The sequence below is a fragment of the Ictidomys tridecemlineatus genome, chromosome 4, assembly GCF_052094955.1.
Source record: "Ictidomys tridecemlineatus isolate mIctTri1 chromosome 4, mIctTri1.hap1, whole genome shotgun sequence".
NCBI classification, from domain to species: Eukaryota; Metazoa; Chordata; class Mammalia; order Rodentia; family Sciuridae; genus Ictidomys; species Ictidomys tridecemlineatus.
The window spans coordinates 109,945,336-109,964,621 of record NC_135480.1 but is presented as its reverse complement, the minus strand read 5'-3'; the positions used below and the strand labels follow the sequence as shown (position 1 = coordinate 109,964,621).

The window sequence follows — 19,286 nt, the reverse complement described above, 5'->3', positions numbered from 1 at the left end:
TTAGCTCCACATTCCTCTCCAAGGAGCATCTCAAATTTCCCTGTACAGAAAACTAGCTAATTCTCGCCTGACGAATCCTCCAACCTGCTTGTTCTTGCAGAGATTCCAGTGGTTTTTTTCCCACTTCTCAGCAAAGACTCTATCAGAGAGCCCTCTCACTTCATAAATATCTGCAGTGTGCTTATTAGCGTCGTGTAATGTAGCCTCCTAAATAATTAAGACTAACCCACACGTGTCAAATTAAATGAGCCAAATACATTGAGAAATTACCTCGTCCTCAATTTCTTTTATTAATCAGGGCTTTTTTAAAACTTCTTTTCCTGCTCATTTACAAAAATCAAACATGGTTAGGGAGACTCTTGCTCATAATAACTATGCACATGAAACATCTCCTTAGGCAATAACCCCGAGGGGACATTTTAGCATGTGACAAAGGAAAAGTTGAGTTGGACTGGGAGAGACAGCCAACATAGATAATCAAATAGAACAAGTTGCTTAGACTTTAAGTTTTTAGGAGGATTATTCCCCCTTCCACTTTCCTGTACGTTCAGGAGACTATTCCGAAGACCAGTTGGAGCACTGGCCAAGTCCATCCAGCACCTCTGCCCTCCTTCCTCACAACTCCCCTGGGCTCAGTCCAGGATCTCAGACTCTCTTTCTCATTAGCAACCACTGCCAAGGTTCCTATTTGCTTTAAATGGGTATAAGAAGTCAATGGCAAATATAATAGGAATCGTCAGCAATTGTATCCTTCCAATGATGGGCAACGCCTAGAATTCTAATGCCTGTCTTCGGCTTGCTGAGGTTTCAATACCATCTCCAGCAAGAAGCTATTGTTGGATGAAGCTCAGCGCCTCCTCCTCACAGCTTGTATTTCCGCTGGCCCCCTCCTGGCCTGCTGCATTCCTGCCTCTTGGAGGTGGTTGTTAGAAAGAATCCACAAATATAGTAAGTAAACATCAAAGGGGCTTTGATCCACACGGCCCTCGACAGAGCAGGAGCCCCTGAAGAAAGGGCCAAGGCCTTGGATGGAAGAACTTAACATCGTCAATTTGGGTGCCTGAGATGTGATGCTGTTTGAAGTGAGGGCGGTTTGGCTGCGCCTTCAGATCAGTGAGCGAGTGTGCAGGGGAAGGAAGAGAAGTGAGTGCCTTTGGAAACAGCACCCTCAGATCTGCCTCTCTGCTCTTTACTGATAGTCAATAAACCCCTTTAAAGAATCAGGAGATCAAAGCAGGCGACCTCCCTGGGCCGTGGCATTCTGCCACCGCCTGCCACACTTTGTTTTTCTCTAGGGCAGGAGCCCCCAAGCTTGACTTATCTGTCTCTCATGGGCCCTACACTCCCTTTTATCTTGCTACCTTGGAGGGGGGACCTGAACAGCAGAAAGTGGATGGAGAGGCAGGAGGAGGAATGAATCCACTCTGTCTGTCCCTAACAGCCCAGGCAAGGACTGGCTGGAGCTCAGACACATGCAGAGTCTCCTGGAGAATTTGCATGACACCCCACTCACTGTCCTCTGAGAAGGGAGGAAGCAGCTAGGTGCCTGGGAATCCTGGCAAGAACTCGGGGAAACAGGAGTCACTTTCCCTCTTCCAGAAATCACACTCCCCATTTTCCCAGTTTATGGCAGCTGTCACATTTGTATGATATGTACACAAAGAGGTGGAGATGAGGAGTCTAAAATAATCAAGGGTAGTCATTTAACGTTGTTGAAACTCAATTTTCCCATCTGTGTCACATGAATAGCATTAGCCCATCTGCTTACCTCCAGGGGCTGTTGTGAGCATTAAATGGGAAATTGGGTATGGAATTGCTTAAGAACCCTGATTTGCTTAAGACAAATCAGGATCAAAGGATAAATACCAGAGAGGAAAGCTTGCTGTCTCATCTCATGAGGCAGATGTACTCTACTCTAATGCTCCACACAATAGGCACTGATTTACAAAATACTGTGAAACAAATAAATAAATGTCTCTTGCATTTGTTACCTGGGTCAAAGCTCTGTGGGTTCTTGTGTCTCTCAGCTCTCCAACCCCTGAACTCTTAGTCTACACTTCTTAAATGCTGGACAACAGTGCTAAATTGGTGTCTCAAAATAGGGAAGTCCCAGAAACTCACCCATTCCAAAAAATAGAGAGTCCTTCTGCCTATACTTCAACCCCTACATCTTCCTTTGAACTCACCCAATCATCTTCACCCTGGGGTACCCACTATGTCTGATTGTACTCTCATCTAAGATACCAGAAACTAGTCCTGCCTCTCCTCTAGCAGGTCTGACCACAATTCCAAGGTGATCTTGTCACTTTCCCTAAGCTTGGGTAATAAAGGTCCTCAAGAGCCCAGAGTAATGGTTATGATCATGGATTCCAGAGCCACACGGTGTAGGTTCAAAATTCTGTCTCTGCCATCTGCTAGCTCATTCATCTAAGGTTACTTACTTCATATATTCGTAAATGGGATGATATCAAATGGGAAATGATCTTGCATGATGTTGTGAGACACGAATAAGAACTACTGACTTGAAATTATGCCTGGAATATAGTAAATGCTATATAAATGTTTGTTAAATAAATAAGAAACCCTGTTTATAAGAGCAACAAACTTCACAGCCTCTTACAGAGGGGCTTCCCCTGATATCAGACTCATTCTCAACTCACCCACCTATGCTTTCCTTCCAGAGCTGGGCCTCCAGAAGAGAGGATGCTGTCTAGTGCTGGGCTATATGGCCAAGGACAAGTTTCGGAGAATGAATGAAGGTCAGTGAGAACCTCTCTGTCTCAGGGGTGATGTGAGGGAAGGAACTATGTCTTATGGCTATGATACAGAGGAACCTGAGACATCTCAGAGAGTGGATGGATTATCAGGAACCTGTCTGCATAGTAACATGGGGAAGAGCAGCTAATGCCAGAGACACAGGATGCTGACCCATAACCTTTTCTTTTTGCTATCAACCCTCTTCCCTTTGGGTCCTCTACTTCTCTTCCTATCTCTTCCCTAGCTTTGTCCCTCATCCACCTACCCAGCCATTTAAATCTGCTTTTCTCATCTTTCTAATCCAAACATCTCTGTCCTTCTCTTCAATCATTCACATTTCTTGAATGCCTGTTGAATAAATAGCACCTTGCAGAGCACTTAGGAGAATCCTAAAGAATAAGGCAGTGCCTGGACTATAGTAAGTGCTATGTGAGTGTTTTATTCTCAAAGAGCTTGCACTTGGAAATCTGTCCTTTTCCAACTCCACTGACCTGCCTCTCCCTCCTACTCACAAGCCATTCTGCTTTCCTCTTGTACCCGGTCTTTCCTCTGAGGCTTGCCTGAGTCACAGAAGACTTGGAGAAAGTATTAACATTGACGCAGAGGCTTGGATGGAAGAGAAGTGCCGTCACTTATGGGCCTGCTGTAATAAAGAACCAATCCTCTCTATCCCCAGCCATCTGTCTTCGTGCAGCTAATAACCCTCTTCATCAGATGCCACAGACTGTTTGTCAGGATTCAAAAGTAGATAAACAATGGCCAGGGATGCCATTTATTCATTAAAGTCAGACAAATGAAGCCTTGGCTTCCCATCAACCCCATTTGCCACGAGCTGGGCCCCTTCCTCCCAAGGCTCAGAGCCTCCGTAGCCTCATCCCCACTCCAGGAAAGGAGGAGGAAGCTCACCTCCATCCCCTATGTCCCCCAGAGGCCAACCACAGCAGAGTTCTAGTGTCCTCTTCCTATGACTTTCATCTGACTCTGCTTCCAGCCCACCATTTATAACACCAACGACCCCATGTGCTCCAGACCTGAGCACTTACCAGCTATGGTTCTGCCACAAGCACCCATCATGGTGACAGTCTGATAGGAATTAAGTCAGCACAGTTAAGCCCAGGAAGCGTTCACCTCCCCCATTTGCCACCTCTCTATGTAAGAAGGCTCTGGAAGCCACTTCTCAGTTAGGGGAGTCCCATGGCTGAGCACAGTTAGTATGGGGTCTAAATATTCTATGTCCTGCCCATCAATCTCTTTCACTGACTTTCTTTCTCTCTTCCTTTCTTTCTCAACGGACCCCTCCCAACACTGCCACCTTGACAAGAGTGCTAGGCTGTAATTTCTCATTTGCAGGAATGGGTAGTGTGCCCCTGTCCGTGGTGCTGAACAGACATGTTCTCTTGCTGTTCGTACTCGCTAGAAAAGCAGCACCAAGGTTCCTAGGGATTGGGGAAGCCAAAAAGTCAGGAGACGGGTTGGATTTGAAACTCCAAGCTCCAGGGTTCTGACCCCCGCTTCTAGGTGACCATGGAGATGAGGGGTGGTGAGCAAGCTGAGCCAACATGTGTGATGAGTTACAAGTCTCAACCAATAAAACGGAGACAGGGTGAAAGGAGGGTGTGAGTGGAGTAGGAGAGGCACAGTAGGTAGGTCAGCTTGGACTCTGGAGAGGTGGAAAACATGGAGGTGAGGAAGAGGGAGGACTTCCTCTACTCCGGATATCCTTGCTACCCCCAGTGCTACATTATACATGTTTCTCTCTAAAGCTCACGTGCCCAACCTCCAACACATCTTCAGATAAGAAAAGGCATCCACAAGCATGGGGAGCTGTTTTATGGTTTATAATTATCTCATGCTAATATCCAAAAATAATTATAATTCACACATATTAATAATTGAACTGGGATAGCAGTCATGATATTAATCAAGAAACAGAAATCTCTGTTCATGTCACACAACATACCTTGGTATAAATTGAACAATTGGCAAAATAGTAAAAAATAATTATTTTTCTTCCAGTTGCTGGAATTAGTAAGATACCGGAACAATTAGCTGCTTCTTCTATTAAAGATAAGGTGGTGATCATTATACTTCCAATTCAGAAGAAATACAAAAGACCTGCTTGTGCTGTACGAAAGCATATTTGTTTTGTCTAACAGTATCTTAATAGGGCGTCTGTCACCCAGGGACAAGTGGTCCCCTATTTCACTTGTTTCCCTGTTAATTTGGTATCTTTTTATTTTCTTCTCATTCCACTTCCCCCTCCTCACTATATTCCAAAAAAAATAACAGCTTGAAAAGGAGCAAAAGGAAAATAATGAATGAACATGAGCTTTATAGATCTGGGATTTATCATAAGTTAGAGTAATCACAATTGGTGCTGTTAAACTACACAAAGCAATAAAAAAGAAAACGCAATTCAAAGATCATTTAAGGAGGCATGTGATAGTCAATGAGAGGTTTGCTCTATTTGGAAGTGCTTAATAGCTTCACAGAGAGAATCTGCAACATTCACAGGGATGGATGTGGTTGGTAATGCAGGGTGTGTGTGTGTGTGTGTGTGTGTGTGTGTGTGTGTGTGTGTGTGTGTTTTCTTTCCTGTTTGGACTCAACACATCTGAGGCATCCAATGGCGATATGAACAAAAATCAATGAGTGGCAGACAAGAAAGGAGGGAATAAAGACAGGCTGGCCATAAGAATATCAAATTTGTTTGCCATCACTGTCTTCCTGTGATTAAAAGCAGCACACTTTAAAGCAATTGCAGAGAGGAGATCATTTCTTTATTCATCAAACATTCATTGAGTATTATAAAAATTATGCCAATTTAAAAAAAAATAAGTGCCAGGCATTCTTGTAAGCACTGGAGATATAAAAATAAATAAGACATTATCCCTGCCCTCAAGGAGCTCACAATAAAAACACTGGGGCACATCGCAGTGTAAATGTCACCTCCACAGAGACCCTGCCATATGCCTTACCCAAGCTGAGCACCCCTTTTCCCCACCATACGCTCCATCATGGCAACCAGTCTATTCATTTTGTTGTGTTTAATACAATTTGCAATTACATGTTGGACCCAGAACTAGTAGCAGGAGGGAAAAATCTTTACTTTCTTCTTCTTCTCCCATCCCAGGTTTTGTGTCTTGCACACTCAAAGTTTATTTAAGCATTCATTTTATTTGAATGAGTGACCATAAAGGAATGTACCAAATCACCTGTAGGTATCAGGTGTGTCTTGAGAAGAAGCTCATCCAGCAGAGCAGACAGAGGTCGAGAGTTCCACCAAATGAGTCTCCACGTATTCAGCAACTCCCAGACTCTCACTTCAATCCCAGGACTAGAGCCCCTTCCTGGGAAGCCAGAGCAGAGGCAGGTGAGCAGAGCAGAAGGGCCAGGCCTTCCTCGGGGTGATCTTCCTACTCTCCACACACATTCCTGCCTCGCCCCACCTCCTGCTGGGCGTTCTTGGGTGTCTCTAGGCAGATATTACCCATCATCTCTGTTCTCACTGTTCTCTCACCCCTCATTCCAACACACACACACACACACACACACACACACACACACACACACACCCTTCACCTCCCTTTCTCAGATCTCCCCCTGATGACTCCTTCTGCCTGAAGCCTCCTTCTTACTGAACGTGGCTCACACAGAGCTGGTCTTCTTCCCAGGCAGAGAAGAAGGTTGTCACAAGGTTATCAGGTGAGGAGCTCTGCCTGCCTCAGAAAGCTCAGTGGCCCTGCATGTTGGAACCATGGACAACCTCAGAATTGACAGTGCAGCCTGCCAACTCGGGAACATTGAGCCACATACTAGGATCAGGAAGTGGTCTCTAGTCCTGGTCTCTGGACTCTCAGGGCTCTGGGAATTCTTAAAGATGAGGCTGAGATAATGAACAGAGCAGAAGCCCCCTAACTCCTTAACTTGGCTTGGTTTTTCAGGGTGGCTAGAAAGGCAGAGAAAGTGGTGGTGGCAAGGAGAAAGAAAGGGCAGAACGCAAGAGAGACTTAGAGCAAGGAAACAGGAAAGACAATTAATTCCTAAGGAACCAGAAAATTCCATGATAGAACTGCTGAGAAGAGGTAATGAGGAAGAGGATGCTTAAGGGGTGAGGAAGCATGAAGCTTTGACCTCCCCTTCCCACCAGCCCCTGAGGCCAAGGTGGGACTACACAGGAGGGCTCTCCTTCTTCATGTGGGTGCCATCCCCAGTTGCAGAGGGGGCAGGCAGCCGATTTCTAGGACATTCATTTAGTGACCAGCTGCTTCTCCCAGCTCAGTGAAGGGAAAGCCGAAATGCCTCCCAGCACTGTCCCATTCATCCCTCGTGAGTGATTAGTAAAGGAAGCTGTGCTCACTGCACACACAGGGCTTCCTGGGGAGGGGCTAGAGCACCTCGGAAGGAGAAAGCAGGCTCCACAGACAGCTGGCCCCCTACTGGCTCTTGCTTGGGCCACAACTCTTAGATGATGTCATGGTCCTAGTCCAGGCTCTGTGTGCAAACGCCCCTCGACTGTGGTGTCCATCTCCACCTGTCAGCCCTAGGAGGGATGCTGAGCCCTGGAGGGATGAAAATCTGGCATCTCCAACAGCCCTGAACTTATCTGTGATGGTGTGAGAGTCTGTTATTTCTTTCTACATCCCATCCCTAATCCATAAAACTGAGCTTAAAACTTCCACAGAAGAATTAGAATTCCCCAGAATTCATGGGGGCGAGTAGAGATGCCCCACAAGTCAGGGAGTAAGTGCCAACTGTGAATACTTACCCCTGGCAAGTCTCTGGACATCTGGATTTCAATATTCTCCTCCAAGAGATTGAATAATGTCAGATAAGATCACCTGTACGGTTCTAAATGTCATTATGCAAAACTCTTATTTGGCTCTCAATGCCCTGTCTGCACCTTGTTCTCATCTCCCATCACATAATTTTTTTTTTGTCTGTGTGGTACTGGGGATTCAACTCTACCACTGAGCTACATCTCCAGCTCCCATCTCATGATTTTTAAAATGCCTTGGTCACCAAAGGAACCAGTAAGAGGGAGTCAACTAATTTTTTCTTGGCAACCTCCTAAGAAAGATTTGTTTCTTTCTTCTGTCTATTCTCACAAGGCCAGATCAGACCACTGTCATCTCCACTCTTGGTGGCATAAAGGCAGTTTAGAAAGCCTGCAGATGAGCTGCATTTGTCTCAGGGCATAGGGGAAGCAGGAGTAAGGTAGCCTGGGGGACCTGACCCCAGGAAGAATGAGCCTCGCTGGTGCAGCGCTTCTCCCCCGAACTGTGGCAGCCACACTCCGGCTCATGCTAAGGGTGCACAATCATTTTCCTGAGACCGTTTCTCCACTGCCTGCCAGAGCCCCCGGGATGTTAGCTAATATTGTCATTTTGTTATTTGGGGCTTTTGGGTGCATTTTTTCTTATTTCATTTTTCTTACTGATGTGTTTTCTTCCACTGGGGCTGCAAAGCTGGTTATTTGTATAACGTCCCTGTTTATTATTTATAGCAAGACTCAGATTTCCAGGGCACTTTATGATTGTTATTTAATTCACTCAGCATCTTGGAACAAGAGACCCACAATTTCCATTCTCTTGCCATGATCCAATGGAGGATTCTAGAACTGTGTCCCAGGCTCATTCCTCTGGTCACCAGACATCTCTCCTACTGGAGAAATGTTTGTCTAAGGCAGGGGTGTCACCTAGGCTGCAGAGTCCACCAAGATCCTTTTCAAATTTCTTTTTCTCTCATGCCCATATCCAGTCCTCACCAGGTCCTAGGACATTGGTCTCCTGAGTGTCTCTAGAATCCACCCCGCCTCTCTCCATCCCCATCCATATGTCCAATACCCATCTCCGTCCCTAGTCAGTTCATTTTCCACACTTTATCCAGAGCCATGTTTCCAATACAAATCTGATGTCATGTTCCTCTGGAAATTATTTCAGTGGTTTTCCATTGCTTTTTGGAAAATGCCCAAATCCTTTGCATGATTTGTAAGTCTCTGCGTGATCTGGTTCTTGCCTACCTCCAGGGCCTCATTCTACTCCCTTAATATTCTGTACCCCATCACATGGTCCTTCTTCCTGCTCTTCAAGGACAGCATGCTCCTGCCTACATGGGGCCTTGGTTTTCCTAGTTCCTCCTCTTGGGATACATGTCACACTGGACATACCCTATCCCTAACCCCTGACATGTTAATTCTTGCTCATCCTAGAAATCTCAGTTCAAATATCTGCCCCACTGAAGCCTCCTCTGACCCAGCCTCCCCAGTCTAGGTCAAGCAACTGTACTATGTACACAAATAGAGCCCCATCCCTTCCATCTAAACTCGGTTTGCACATGAGTTCATATTGCAATTGTTTAATTGATAGCCATCTCCCTTGTCAGTAAGTCAGTTCTGTTTTGTCTCTTTTATGCCCCCAGAGCCTAGCAGAGTTTGCACAGAATGATCAGTAACAGCAAAGTGAGGATAGTGACCTTTTCTGCCCCTGGTCCGTATCTCCAAGATGCTAGAGCTGGACAATTTGAGAATCACAAACTCTTAGGAAAAAAAAAACTTAATAAATCCACCTGGAGAAGAGAAAATTGCAACTCAGGAAAGGCATGTGACTTGCTCAGCATAACACAGCCAGGGGACAGTCAAGCCAGGACTAGAACCTAATCTTCTGACCTATCTAGTTCTTTCTCTACTTCACTATGCTATTCTTAAAGTCTGAGGATGACATGGTTAAGTGGATCAATCAGGGACACCTGCCTGCCACAAGTTTCGAGCCATATTTTGAGACAAGCAGCACAGGTCCTGTGGGAATGGAAGGGAAATAGGTCCCTTGAATATTGACATGGGCAAATACACAGAGTAAAGTCATCCCCTCCTGTGGCCCAGCACTGAGCCAGGTACAGAAGCTCCCAAGATCATGGACATGATCTCTGTCCTCAGAAATTGTTGCCCTCCACTTGGAGACATGGGACACACTTCCCACCAGTTGTTTTGTGCTTGATTTTGGTTTTAGCTTTTCATTTTTGCATTGTGACTCGCACACTTAATGATCAAGCATTATGGCTTAGGAGTCGGAGAGATTCTAGGTTCCATCCCAGATATAGTCAGAGCTGGCTTAGCACCATATAACTAGAGATTCTTGAGGCCAGGAGAGATAAAATGCCATCTAATGAACAGTTCTTCTGCTGGTTCAATCTCCCTCCCCACCAGGCACCAGTATAGTAAAGACTCGATGAACACTGTGATACTGGGTGCTCACCTATTCACTAACCATATACCCAGTCCTTCTCAGTGCCTAGTCACGGGCTAGACCCTGGAATGTAAAGGCACAGTCTCTGCCCCCACGGATGTCAAGTATATAAGCAATTACAATATAATGTCCCAACTACAGTAATTGAGGATGAATAAAGAGCTATGGGAGAAGAGGAGTCTCATCAAACTGTAGGTGAGGAGCACCCAGGATGGCTTCCTGGAGAAAGTGATATCTAGCCGTTTTTAGTTATAAGAGGTCATTGCAATGGACTTTTCATTCAGCTGTAAAGATGAATGAAATTATGTCATTTGCAGGAAAATGGATGAAACTTGAGAGCATTATGTTAAATAAGCCAAGGTCATAAAAGTCAAGGGTTGGATGCTTTCTCTCATACATAAGCTAGAGAGAAAGAAAAGGAAAAGAAAGGTGGGGAATCTCATGAAATCAAAGGGAGATCAGTAGAGTACAGGAAGAGAGGGAAAAGGGAAAATATTGGGGAATGATATTGGCTAATATTGCCATATTGTGTGCATGTATGAATATGTAACAACGAATTGCACCATTATGTACAATTATAATATAACAATAAAACTATGAGGGAAATAAATAAAAAGAGGCCATTGCAATTTATGCTTGAATCCCTCCAGAGGCAGGAAACTCACTTCTAACCAAGTCACGGGAAACCCTCAGCCAGGCTCTCGTAAAGAAATTCCACATACAGTGTTCCTTCCATCCAAAGAGTCTTCATTTTAACATTCCAAATGCACTGTTGACAAAGGGACCGAGTGACTTGAGCAGCAGCCACTGGCAAGAGCCCGTGGTTTCCCCCAAACCGACCGTGTCCTGATGAGGTCTCCTTTTTCCTCTCTGCTTCATCCTCATCTAGTCTAGAAACTTCATCTATGAATTGATTGAATGCTGACCCTCCCCAGGGTCTGCAGGAAGTCACAGAGGAGTGGGAAAAAAAATGAGGGTGCTTAATGGCCTGCAGTGCCATAAAGTTTTTAGAGCTGTGTGCTGGAATGAGCAGGTTCGGGCTGAGATGAATTATCCAGGGCTTTCATCAAAGGAAAGTCAATAAAAACCCGAAGGAGCTCGCCCCACCTGCACAGAGCGGTCATGTCACAGCGCCAGGCCAGGGCCCCGGAGGCAGCAATCCCAAGGCCTTGTTTCCCCCCACCCACGCCACCTGCTTCTTCCCGGTGCCTTCCCTTCTGAAATGTATTCGTTTCTATGGAAACGGTGTTGTTACTTGTATGGGAGGAGTTTAATGACATTCAGAAGTACCCAATCTAGTCCATTTATATAATGGTTTGAAATACACATAATGGCCTATGGAATATAGGACACGGTGACAGTTTCAGTAACTGCATACCGAGGGTGGGATAAATAGAGCAATGTAATAGTCCCCAACTCTGAGTCAAATGGACTAGGAACAACCACCATTCTTAGTAGTAAAGAGAAGCACTTCTCAACCATTATTCATGAAAGGATCTTAGAACCCTACACCAAGCCATTCTCCTCTCATCCAAGATGGACACTGGACCATGGCTCCTCTGCACTTACTAAGGTTTGACCAAGAATCAGGCTGGACAGGTACAGAGGGGAGAGTGTGTCTGTGGATGATCCCTGATGTGGAAGGGAGCAGGCATTTTGTCCAGCCATCACTTTGGCCAGCCTACTGTCCTCATTGCACTGATTGAGAGGCCACTCTTGTGTCTGTTCTTACGTCTCATTTCTGTTTGACTTAGGATTTCTCAGGTTGCCAACTATGTGCCTGGGGGCGGGGGGCGGGGGCTAATCAGTGGTGGAAGATGGTCCCCTAGAAGCGGACCCTAAGCAAGGAATTAAATGTGATCATTCATCTGGAGGTGCAAAGGGGACCAGAAAGGCTGTAGGGAATTGCTTCAGGAAGTGGAAGGCCAACACAGGGGTGTCGTCCAGCTTGCTACCACTGTGGGTGGCTGAAGCCTGATCTCAGTGGGAACTCTGACAAGTGCTATAGAGTACATACCTCAAAGTTAGGACACACGAGGAGTGAGGTATTTAACAGCAGCTCCTGTAGGGAATGGGTCAAGGGCTGTTAGCTCCAGGTACCGCTGGCCTGCTCCATGTGGCCGTTGGAAGCTAGCCTGCAGGTTCTGAGGAGGTCCAGCCTACAGGATCCTGGCAGGGCTGCAATAGCCCTCTGAGTCCAATGGGGAGAGAGCATACAATGAAAACTGAAGGCAGGATGGTACAAGAGCCAAAGAGATGTACAGTGTACAGATGTCACACTCTTGGGACACAGAGGTGAAGAAAGCCATTTGTTCTGAATGGAGAGACAGTGGGGGACTTCTGAGAGCTCAGAGAAAGGAGCTAACCCATGAAGACATGGGACAAGGGAGGAACTTCACACACGTATATCATTTAATCCCCATCATATCCCAAGGTAGGGGTTTAATCCCATTTTATGGATGGAGAAACTGAGATCTAGAGAGACTGGGTCATTTATCTATCGACATGCAGCTGTTACAACATAAAGCAAAGAGGCAAACCCTGGTCTTCTTACCTCCACCCTGCTTCCAGAAGCTTTTGTTTGGCTGATGAGAGTAGGGTAACATCCCCCACTGCCATCAGGACAGACATGACTGAGACACGCTGTGTGTCCCTGTTCACTTCTTCTTGGCCCAGGACTACCTCCCCTGGTGCACTGCCCACAGACCCTGCCAGGACAGTCAGGTTGTCCCTCTGATCCAGACGTAGGTGTGGCTAACTGTGCCTAATATTAAATGCATCGTCTTGGCTTCACTGCCCAGGGGGTACAGGGAGAAAAGGAAGCAATCTGGGGAGGGAGCCCTTCAGCCCTGTGGTCCGCTAAAGCAGGCCTTCTCTCCATCCCTGACCCCTGTGCTCATCTCCCCCAGCCTTGTCTCCAGAAGCACAGGGGAGGAGGGACAGTGTGCACACACTTCCCTGGAGCAGCATTTCTATGGCACGTTAATAGGTTTTCTGTGAAACACAGCCTCCTCGGTCAGATAAGGCAGGGAAAGTCTAGGCGAGACCTAATTAAACAAGTCTCTCTCCTAAGGAACGTCTCGGAGACTTGAATACACCAAGAGGCATGATGAAGCATCAGAAGCAGGAGACGGTTCACAGAGTTTCCCAAACTCACTTGCCTACAGAATCATTTTGCCTATAGCATGCAGTAGGCCTGGTGTTCCTTAGAATCCACTTTGGGGAATAACGGTTTAAGGCCTGAATCTGCCACTAGCTAGTGTGAGAGCTTGGTCAAATGAGAATAAATTTTGCCTGCCTTGTGGGGACAGTAAAGTAACATGGATGAGCACTCTTTATAAAATACTACTCAAAAAATTACATTATTATTGCTTTGCATGGAGCTAATCCACTCCATTGCAGAGAACAGTTCATTAAGATTCAAAACAAACAAATAAAATATGTTTTTGAACATTAGTTCTGTTCCTGAGTAGGTATGTGACCTTGACCTTAATCTCTTTTAGCCTGTATTTTCTCATCTACAAAATGGGTGTACTCTAGATGCTAGCCCTCTTTCCTGCATGTATTCTCTGTAAGGATAAAATTTGCATAATGGCTGTGCAAGGTGCTTTGGGAAAGTATAAAGTGCCATCAAACGCAAGACATTGTTATTAGTGTTGCAGGTTAATACCCTCAATTCAGTCCCATTTTTGCTGAGATCAAAACAGAAGGTGTGTTGAGGGAGGGGGTGGGATAGTGAGAGAAATAACAATGACTAATAACCTTCATCCATATTTATAGTGTTAGGAGACTTGTATGAGCATGTCACCGAGGGGAGAAACATGAATATTTCATGAATAAATGGCTAAATGCATATTAAAATGAAATGGTCAGTTAAAAGCTCCACTTCCCTGTGCCTCCAGGCTGTGCTGGAGAGGTCAGTACAGGCTCTGGGCCTGGTCTCCAGAGAGTTGGGGCTGCTAGTCAGAAGGGATGAGCTCAGCCTCCCAGTGCAGAGGAGGATCTGTCCAGGGAGGACAGGTAAAAGGAATGCTGCCCCCAGGGGATAGGAGAACTAATGCCAGCTCCAGGTACTGGCTGAGTAGCCTTGGGCAACTTCCTATAACCATTTTGGGCCTGCATTTCTATCCTATAATGGATACGAGAAAAATCAGCCCAGACATTGTGAGATTCCAATCTACACTCAACTGTTTGGAAGAGGGTTTGTAATATATATATATATATAAGTGGGACATGTTATTTTTCATTTATCTGCTCAAAAGACACTTATTGAGCATCTACTATAGGCAAATCATTGCCACCACAGACACTGATTTATCATTTATCATTGCACCTGGTTTAACCACACCCACAATCCTGAGTGGTATCTTCTATTACTCCCATTTTCCAAATAAGAAAATAGAACTCGGAAAAGAAATAACTTTCCCAAAGCCATACGGCTTCTAAATTGCAGAGCCCAGAGCCCACCTTGCCTGCTCTTCCTTGATTTGTAAGTGCCTCACACTTCCTATCACCAGAACATCCTCCCAAGCCAAATGAGCTAGTCCTAGCATCCCCTCTTTAGCCCTGCCCCCATCCCTCTATTTGTTTTCCATCTCTGCCTCCCCCCTCTTCTAAGCCTCCTCCTGGCTATCTGTCCTCATAACATAGTCGTCCTAAGATTCTAATTTCCATCTCCATTCATCAAGGACTCAGCCTCCCAAGACCCTGGGCAATGCATATCACTTATCTGGGCCAGCCATCAGGTGGTGCAAAGATTGAGCACCTCCCACCCCTAAAAAGCCCTTAGAAGATGGAGCAAGGACAGATAGGGCAGTGCCAGGTTAAATACAGCCAAATCTCCCCTGCTCCTGATGGATGGCCCTGGAGCCTCCCCTTGGTGCCAACTTGATGCTCCTGGCTCTCTCTCGTCCACCACACAGCATGAAGACACAACCATCTCTGCAAATCTCTTCCCTATAGGGCAGTTTCATGTTATCTTGCCTCATTTCTTCTCCAGAGATGAGGAGATTGTTTTAAACCTGCCGCCCCACCAGTTCTGCTCCTAGCTTCCAATGCCATTAAGTTTCATTATAACAAATAAACACCACAATGACATTTATAAGTTACCACTGAGCACAGAAGCACAAATATGAAGCAGATAAACTGCATTTGATCCAAATAATTACTGCAGGCAATATTGGGCTTAGTCTGAGCTGGCAGCCGGCTACCGAGTAATTTATTAGATTGCGTAAGGCAATGTTGCACGTTGAGTTTTTCATTATTGTGTCTTTTCCCCTCTCCGTGGCCTAAATAGGTTAGAGGAGTTTAGACAGTGCATGGCCAAACAAAGACAGACTTTGCTCAAGCAGATTAGGGCCGGGAATGTCGGCCAACTGTCCAGGAATGGCTGCTTCCCAAGCAACACCCGTGCTTGGGAGAGAAGAGAGGACTTCAGTGATTATATTGATGCTGCCCTCCAAGAATGGTTCCCTGAACTCCCCACCCACTGGCCCAGATACAAAGAAGGGACCCCGTGGAGGAAATAAATAGCAGAGGCTGGATTAAGTCCCCAACCTGGATTTCTGTTGCAGACTCTCAGCCAAAGACCCTTTCTATCAACAGGCCCCTCCATAATGCCAGGTAGCCCTAGGCAGCCCCAGACCCCAATCCCAGACCTGTCCTCCTGCAACCAATAAAAGGAAGGAAGCAATCCACCAGCCAACTCTGCAAAACAAAGCAATGAGAGCTGGCTACAAGCAGCCGCCTCCCTGCCAAACCCAAACTCATAAAGTTTGATTCAAGGGGTTACAATACCTTCTATTCAGCGTCCCTCCTGCCCCATTCTCCCAGCCTTAGTAAATTACCCAATAAGCAGCAAGGACCTGTAGTTATTGTGCAGTTAAATGGTATTTGCCCAGTAAATCCTGAGCAGAGTACTAACGGTGATATACAGTAACTAATTACGGACATGAATTCTCTCCCCAAGACACCAAGTGTTACCAAATATTGCTGCGTTTAGGGGAGGAGGTTTGAAAGCTGTTCTGTTTTCTCCAGTGAAGCCATGAGTAACTCTCCTATTAGAGAAGCTGTCGACATCTCCAGGGGCACTCCAGCTACAAAATAGAGATGTCTTGGGAGACAGGCAGGGATGGAGCCACATCTTGCAAGATGGCGGCCATTCACTGCCCCGGATCCCATGCCCTAGCAGAAGGACCTAGCCAGGCACCAGCTGGTCCTCTTTGGGTCGTCTAACAACAAATAAGTGGCTCAGCACCACAATGACTGTTGCAAAGGCCCAAGGCTCCAGCAGTGCAGGGAATGGAAGTCATTATTCACTAAGCCCAGGATGGAGCTAAGAAAGCTATTGCAGGATCCACTTCTATATGGGGTTGTGTTGGGAAAAGTATAAACGGCAGCTGCACCCCAGAGAAAAACCCCAACATGGCGCCTAAGGACCTCTTCTTCCTACCTTCCTCTTTTCTGCAGTGTCGCGAAAAGTTCCCGCCCGTGTGAACTCTCCTGCCAGCGCCAATTTCAAATCTCGCTGGCGGGGAACCTTAGCCCCAATAAGAACTAATTCCTGGGCTCCGGAGCTGATATCTGGAAGAACTTGCCAATAAACGGGTGGCCTGCCATTTATCTAAGCCCTACCATCTCCCCCTTAGTTCTATATAAGCACACAGCCTTTTGCAAAAAAATTGGAATTCTCCTGGCAAAGTGTCTTTGTGTGGGGAATTCTTTCAGGTTGCACAGGGTAGGGTTAAAAATGGTAATCCATCAGCCTGAGTGCAGATGATTTTTGCCCTAAATTATTATTCACAGAGCTGATCTCAGCCCCAAAGGGCACCTCAGGAGTATTGAAGATTTCTATGGTCTACAGGTAGGACAGGGGCCGTACATGGAGGTCATGAAAGAGACGTCCCATCAGCTTCATATCCGTTTCTGGAGCACAGTGGGGTAGCCTTGGGCAACTTCCTATAACTTCTGTTAGGGGCACAGAAGTCAGTCTTCTTCTTTCTGAAGAGGAAGCACACTGATCAAACACCCTCTGCTGAGTACTCTTGTATAAATAAAGGCCAGAACTGGAATCCAGTGGTTGAAATCCTAGATCCAGTACACACTATGACCTTGATTAGGTTACTTAACATCTTTGAGCTTCCATTTTCTTATACATTAAATAGAAATGGTCCTGTTTTTAAGGATTGTGCTAAAAATGGCTAGCTGAAGTTGGGGCTACCCCTCCCTCCAAAAAGCTCTATCCCTGCCAATTTCATCCTCCCTATGGCCAATCTATCTTCTGAGATGCCTGGGCTCAGAGACCCAAGCTGAGCCTCCTAGAAAGGAAGAAAACCTCACCTCCTAGGCATTCCCCTGGAGACTGCATACCTCCTCTTCCTTTTCTCAACTGCTTCCAGCCCAAAATCTCTCCTTCATCAACATTTCCACTTCAAATGCTCAGGAGAGTGGACGGTCATTGCAAGTGAGCTTTGTTCTCTTTGCTGCTGCATTTTCAGGTTGCTACAAATAACTGAGCCTTTTCCAGGGCCCCTACTAGGTAGTGATAAAAGAGGCAGAGGGAGATGGAAGAGGGCTGAATCAGGAGGGTAGACTTATGGTGGGACATTAGGCTTTGAGCCTAAGCTTTTCAAGACTCCACATCGGGTTGATGATCGAAACTCTCCACAGGGTGCTGTGAGGGTGGATTAAGTAAAAGAATGTATGTGAAGTGCTTTGTGAGGTATAAAGTGAATACAAGAGTTAGTTGTGGTTAATATCCCAAACCAACCAGAAGACTGGGCCCAGGATCCCAGGGCAGCGAGAAGAAGAATCACTTTTTTAATTAGGACACATATATAGTCAGCTCTCAATTATCTGTTGGCAAATTGTCCCCATTCCTGGCAAATGCTATCACCAAGATTGCTTAATGAAGTCCTCTGTTAACATTTCACAGCTTCTTATTTTGCTCTTATTTGCATGAGGCCCAAAGGGAATGAAAGTCCTTTAAAGGAAAAAATCAGTTAAGATCCCCATCCCTTCCTAGGAAAGGTGTGAGCCAGAAAGGCATAAGCCTGCAGAGCTCTGGACCAGTATCAAAGGTGATGTTCTTCACCAGCTGAGTCGGAGACAGGGAGGGAGCTCCATCATTGGGGTGTGTGTGTGTGTGTGTGTGTGTGTGTGTGTGTGTGTGTGTGTTTTAAGTATTAAAATTTCCCAGAACATCAAACACATCCATATTCAAACATGAATAGCAAAATGCTTTTTAAAGTCAAAAATAAATGTTACTTAGGATTATTCATTATTTGGGGTTGTCCATCATTTGGATTATTCACACCCTTGCTCCTCTCCATTAGCAAAGATAATTAAGAGTTGATTGTATTTAGTCTCCAAGAGGGGAGAGATTCAGGACATTGCACAGAGATTATTTACTTCCAATTGGGAATAATTCCTACAGCCACAAGAAGACTCCTCTCTGAGCACCAGATTTAAGCTGTGATTCTCAATTTAGGTTTAGTGAGGGGGACCAAAATACCTTGTTCTTAAGTCCAGCCTGCCTCAGCCACACAGTGTCACAGGGTGCTGGGCTTACATTCATTCATGTTGATAAGACATAACCATCTTGCCCTTCATGGAGCACCTTCAGACCCTCAAAACCACACTGCACCTTCTGAACCTCTGAGCACTGCACAGAGAGACCTTGGTATACACTGCAGGGGGCCAGGGGCAGGATCAGTCCCTGGGGTCTACCTCAGCTCTGCCTTTACCCATTTTATACATTGGGGTTCCACGTGGGATTTCCATGACAAAAGAGTTGCATAAACTTAAAAGAAGGTGAAAACTGCTAACTTTGGTCCAGAGCCTTCACTGAGCAGATGGAAAAACCAAGCACACTCAGGAAGAGAGAGCAGCTTGATCAAGGCCACAAGGTTCTCAAGGTCAAGAACCAAAGCAAGAAAGAACCCAGCTCCTGAGTCCCATGCTGTTTGCATACAAGGATGCTTCTCAGATGTGATTCAGAAACCATCTGCAGTGTGATTTCAGAAGGAAGCTGTTAAATAGATTCCTCAACCCAGCACAGACCCACTATCTCAGAACCTCTGAGCTGGAGTCCAGGAAGGTGTATTTTTAGCCATTTCTATCAGTGATTTTACATATGGGGAAGTTTTAGAACCACTCTGACTGACAACAGCACAAAATGATTATTTTAAAATATTTGCTTTTAAAAAATAATATTTAGGAAATGAATTTTACCCTAAAAAGCCAAGAGTCCTTGAGACTTTTTCTTTTTTTTTTTTCTTTCTTTTT

The 19,286-nt window shown here is 45.7% G+C and overlaps 1 protein-coding gene across 5 annotated transcripts in view; it reads left to right on the top strand.

Annotated features, from left to right (window-relative positions):
- Window positions 1-19,286, top strand: part of Kirrel3 (kirre like nephrin family adhesion molecule 3) — a 560,323-nt gene that overhangs the window by 431,701 nt on the left and 109,336 nt on the right. For all 5 annotated transcript variants that reach the window (XM_078047301.1, XM_078047300.1, XM_078047302.1 and 2 more), the window contains exon 3: window positions 2,682-2,759. In XM_078047301.1, the coding sequence (XP_077903427.1) occupies window positions 2,682-2,759 (78 nt within the window). The remainder of the gene's footprint in view (window positions 1-2,681; window positions 2,760-19,286) is intronic.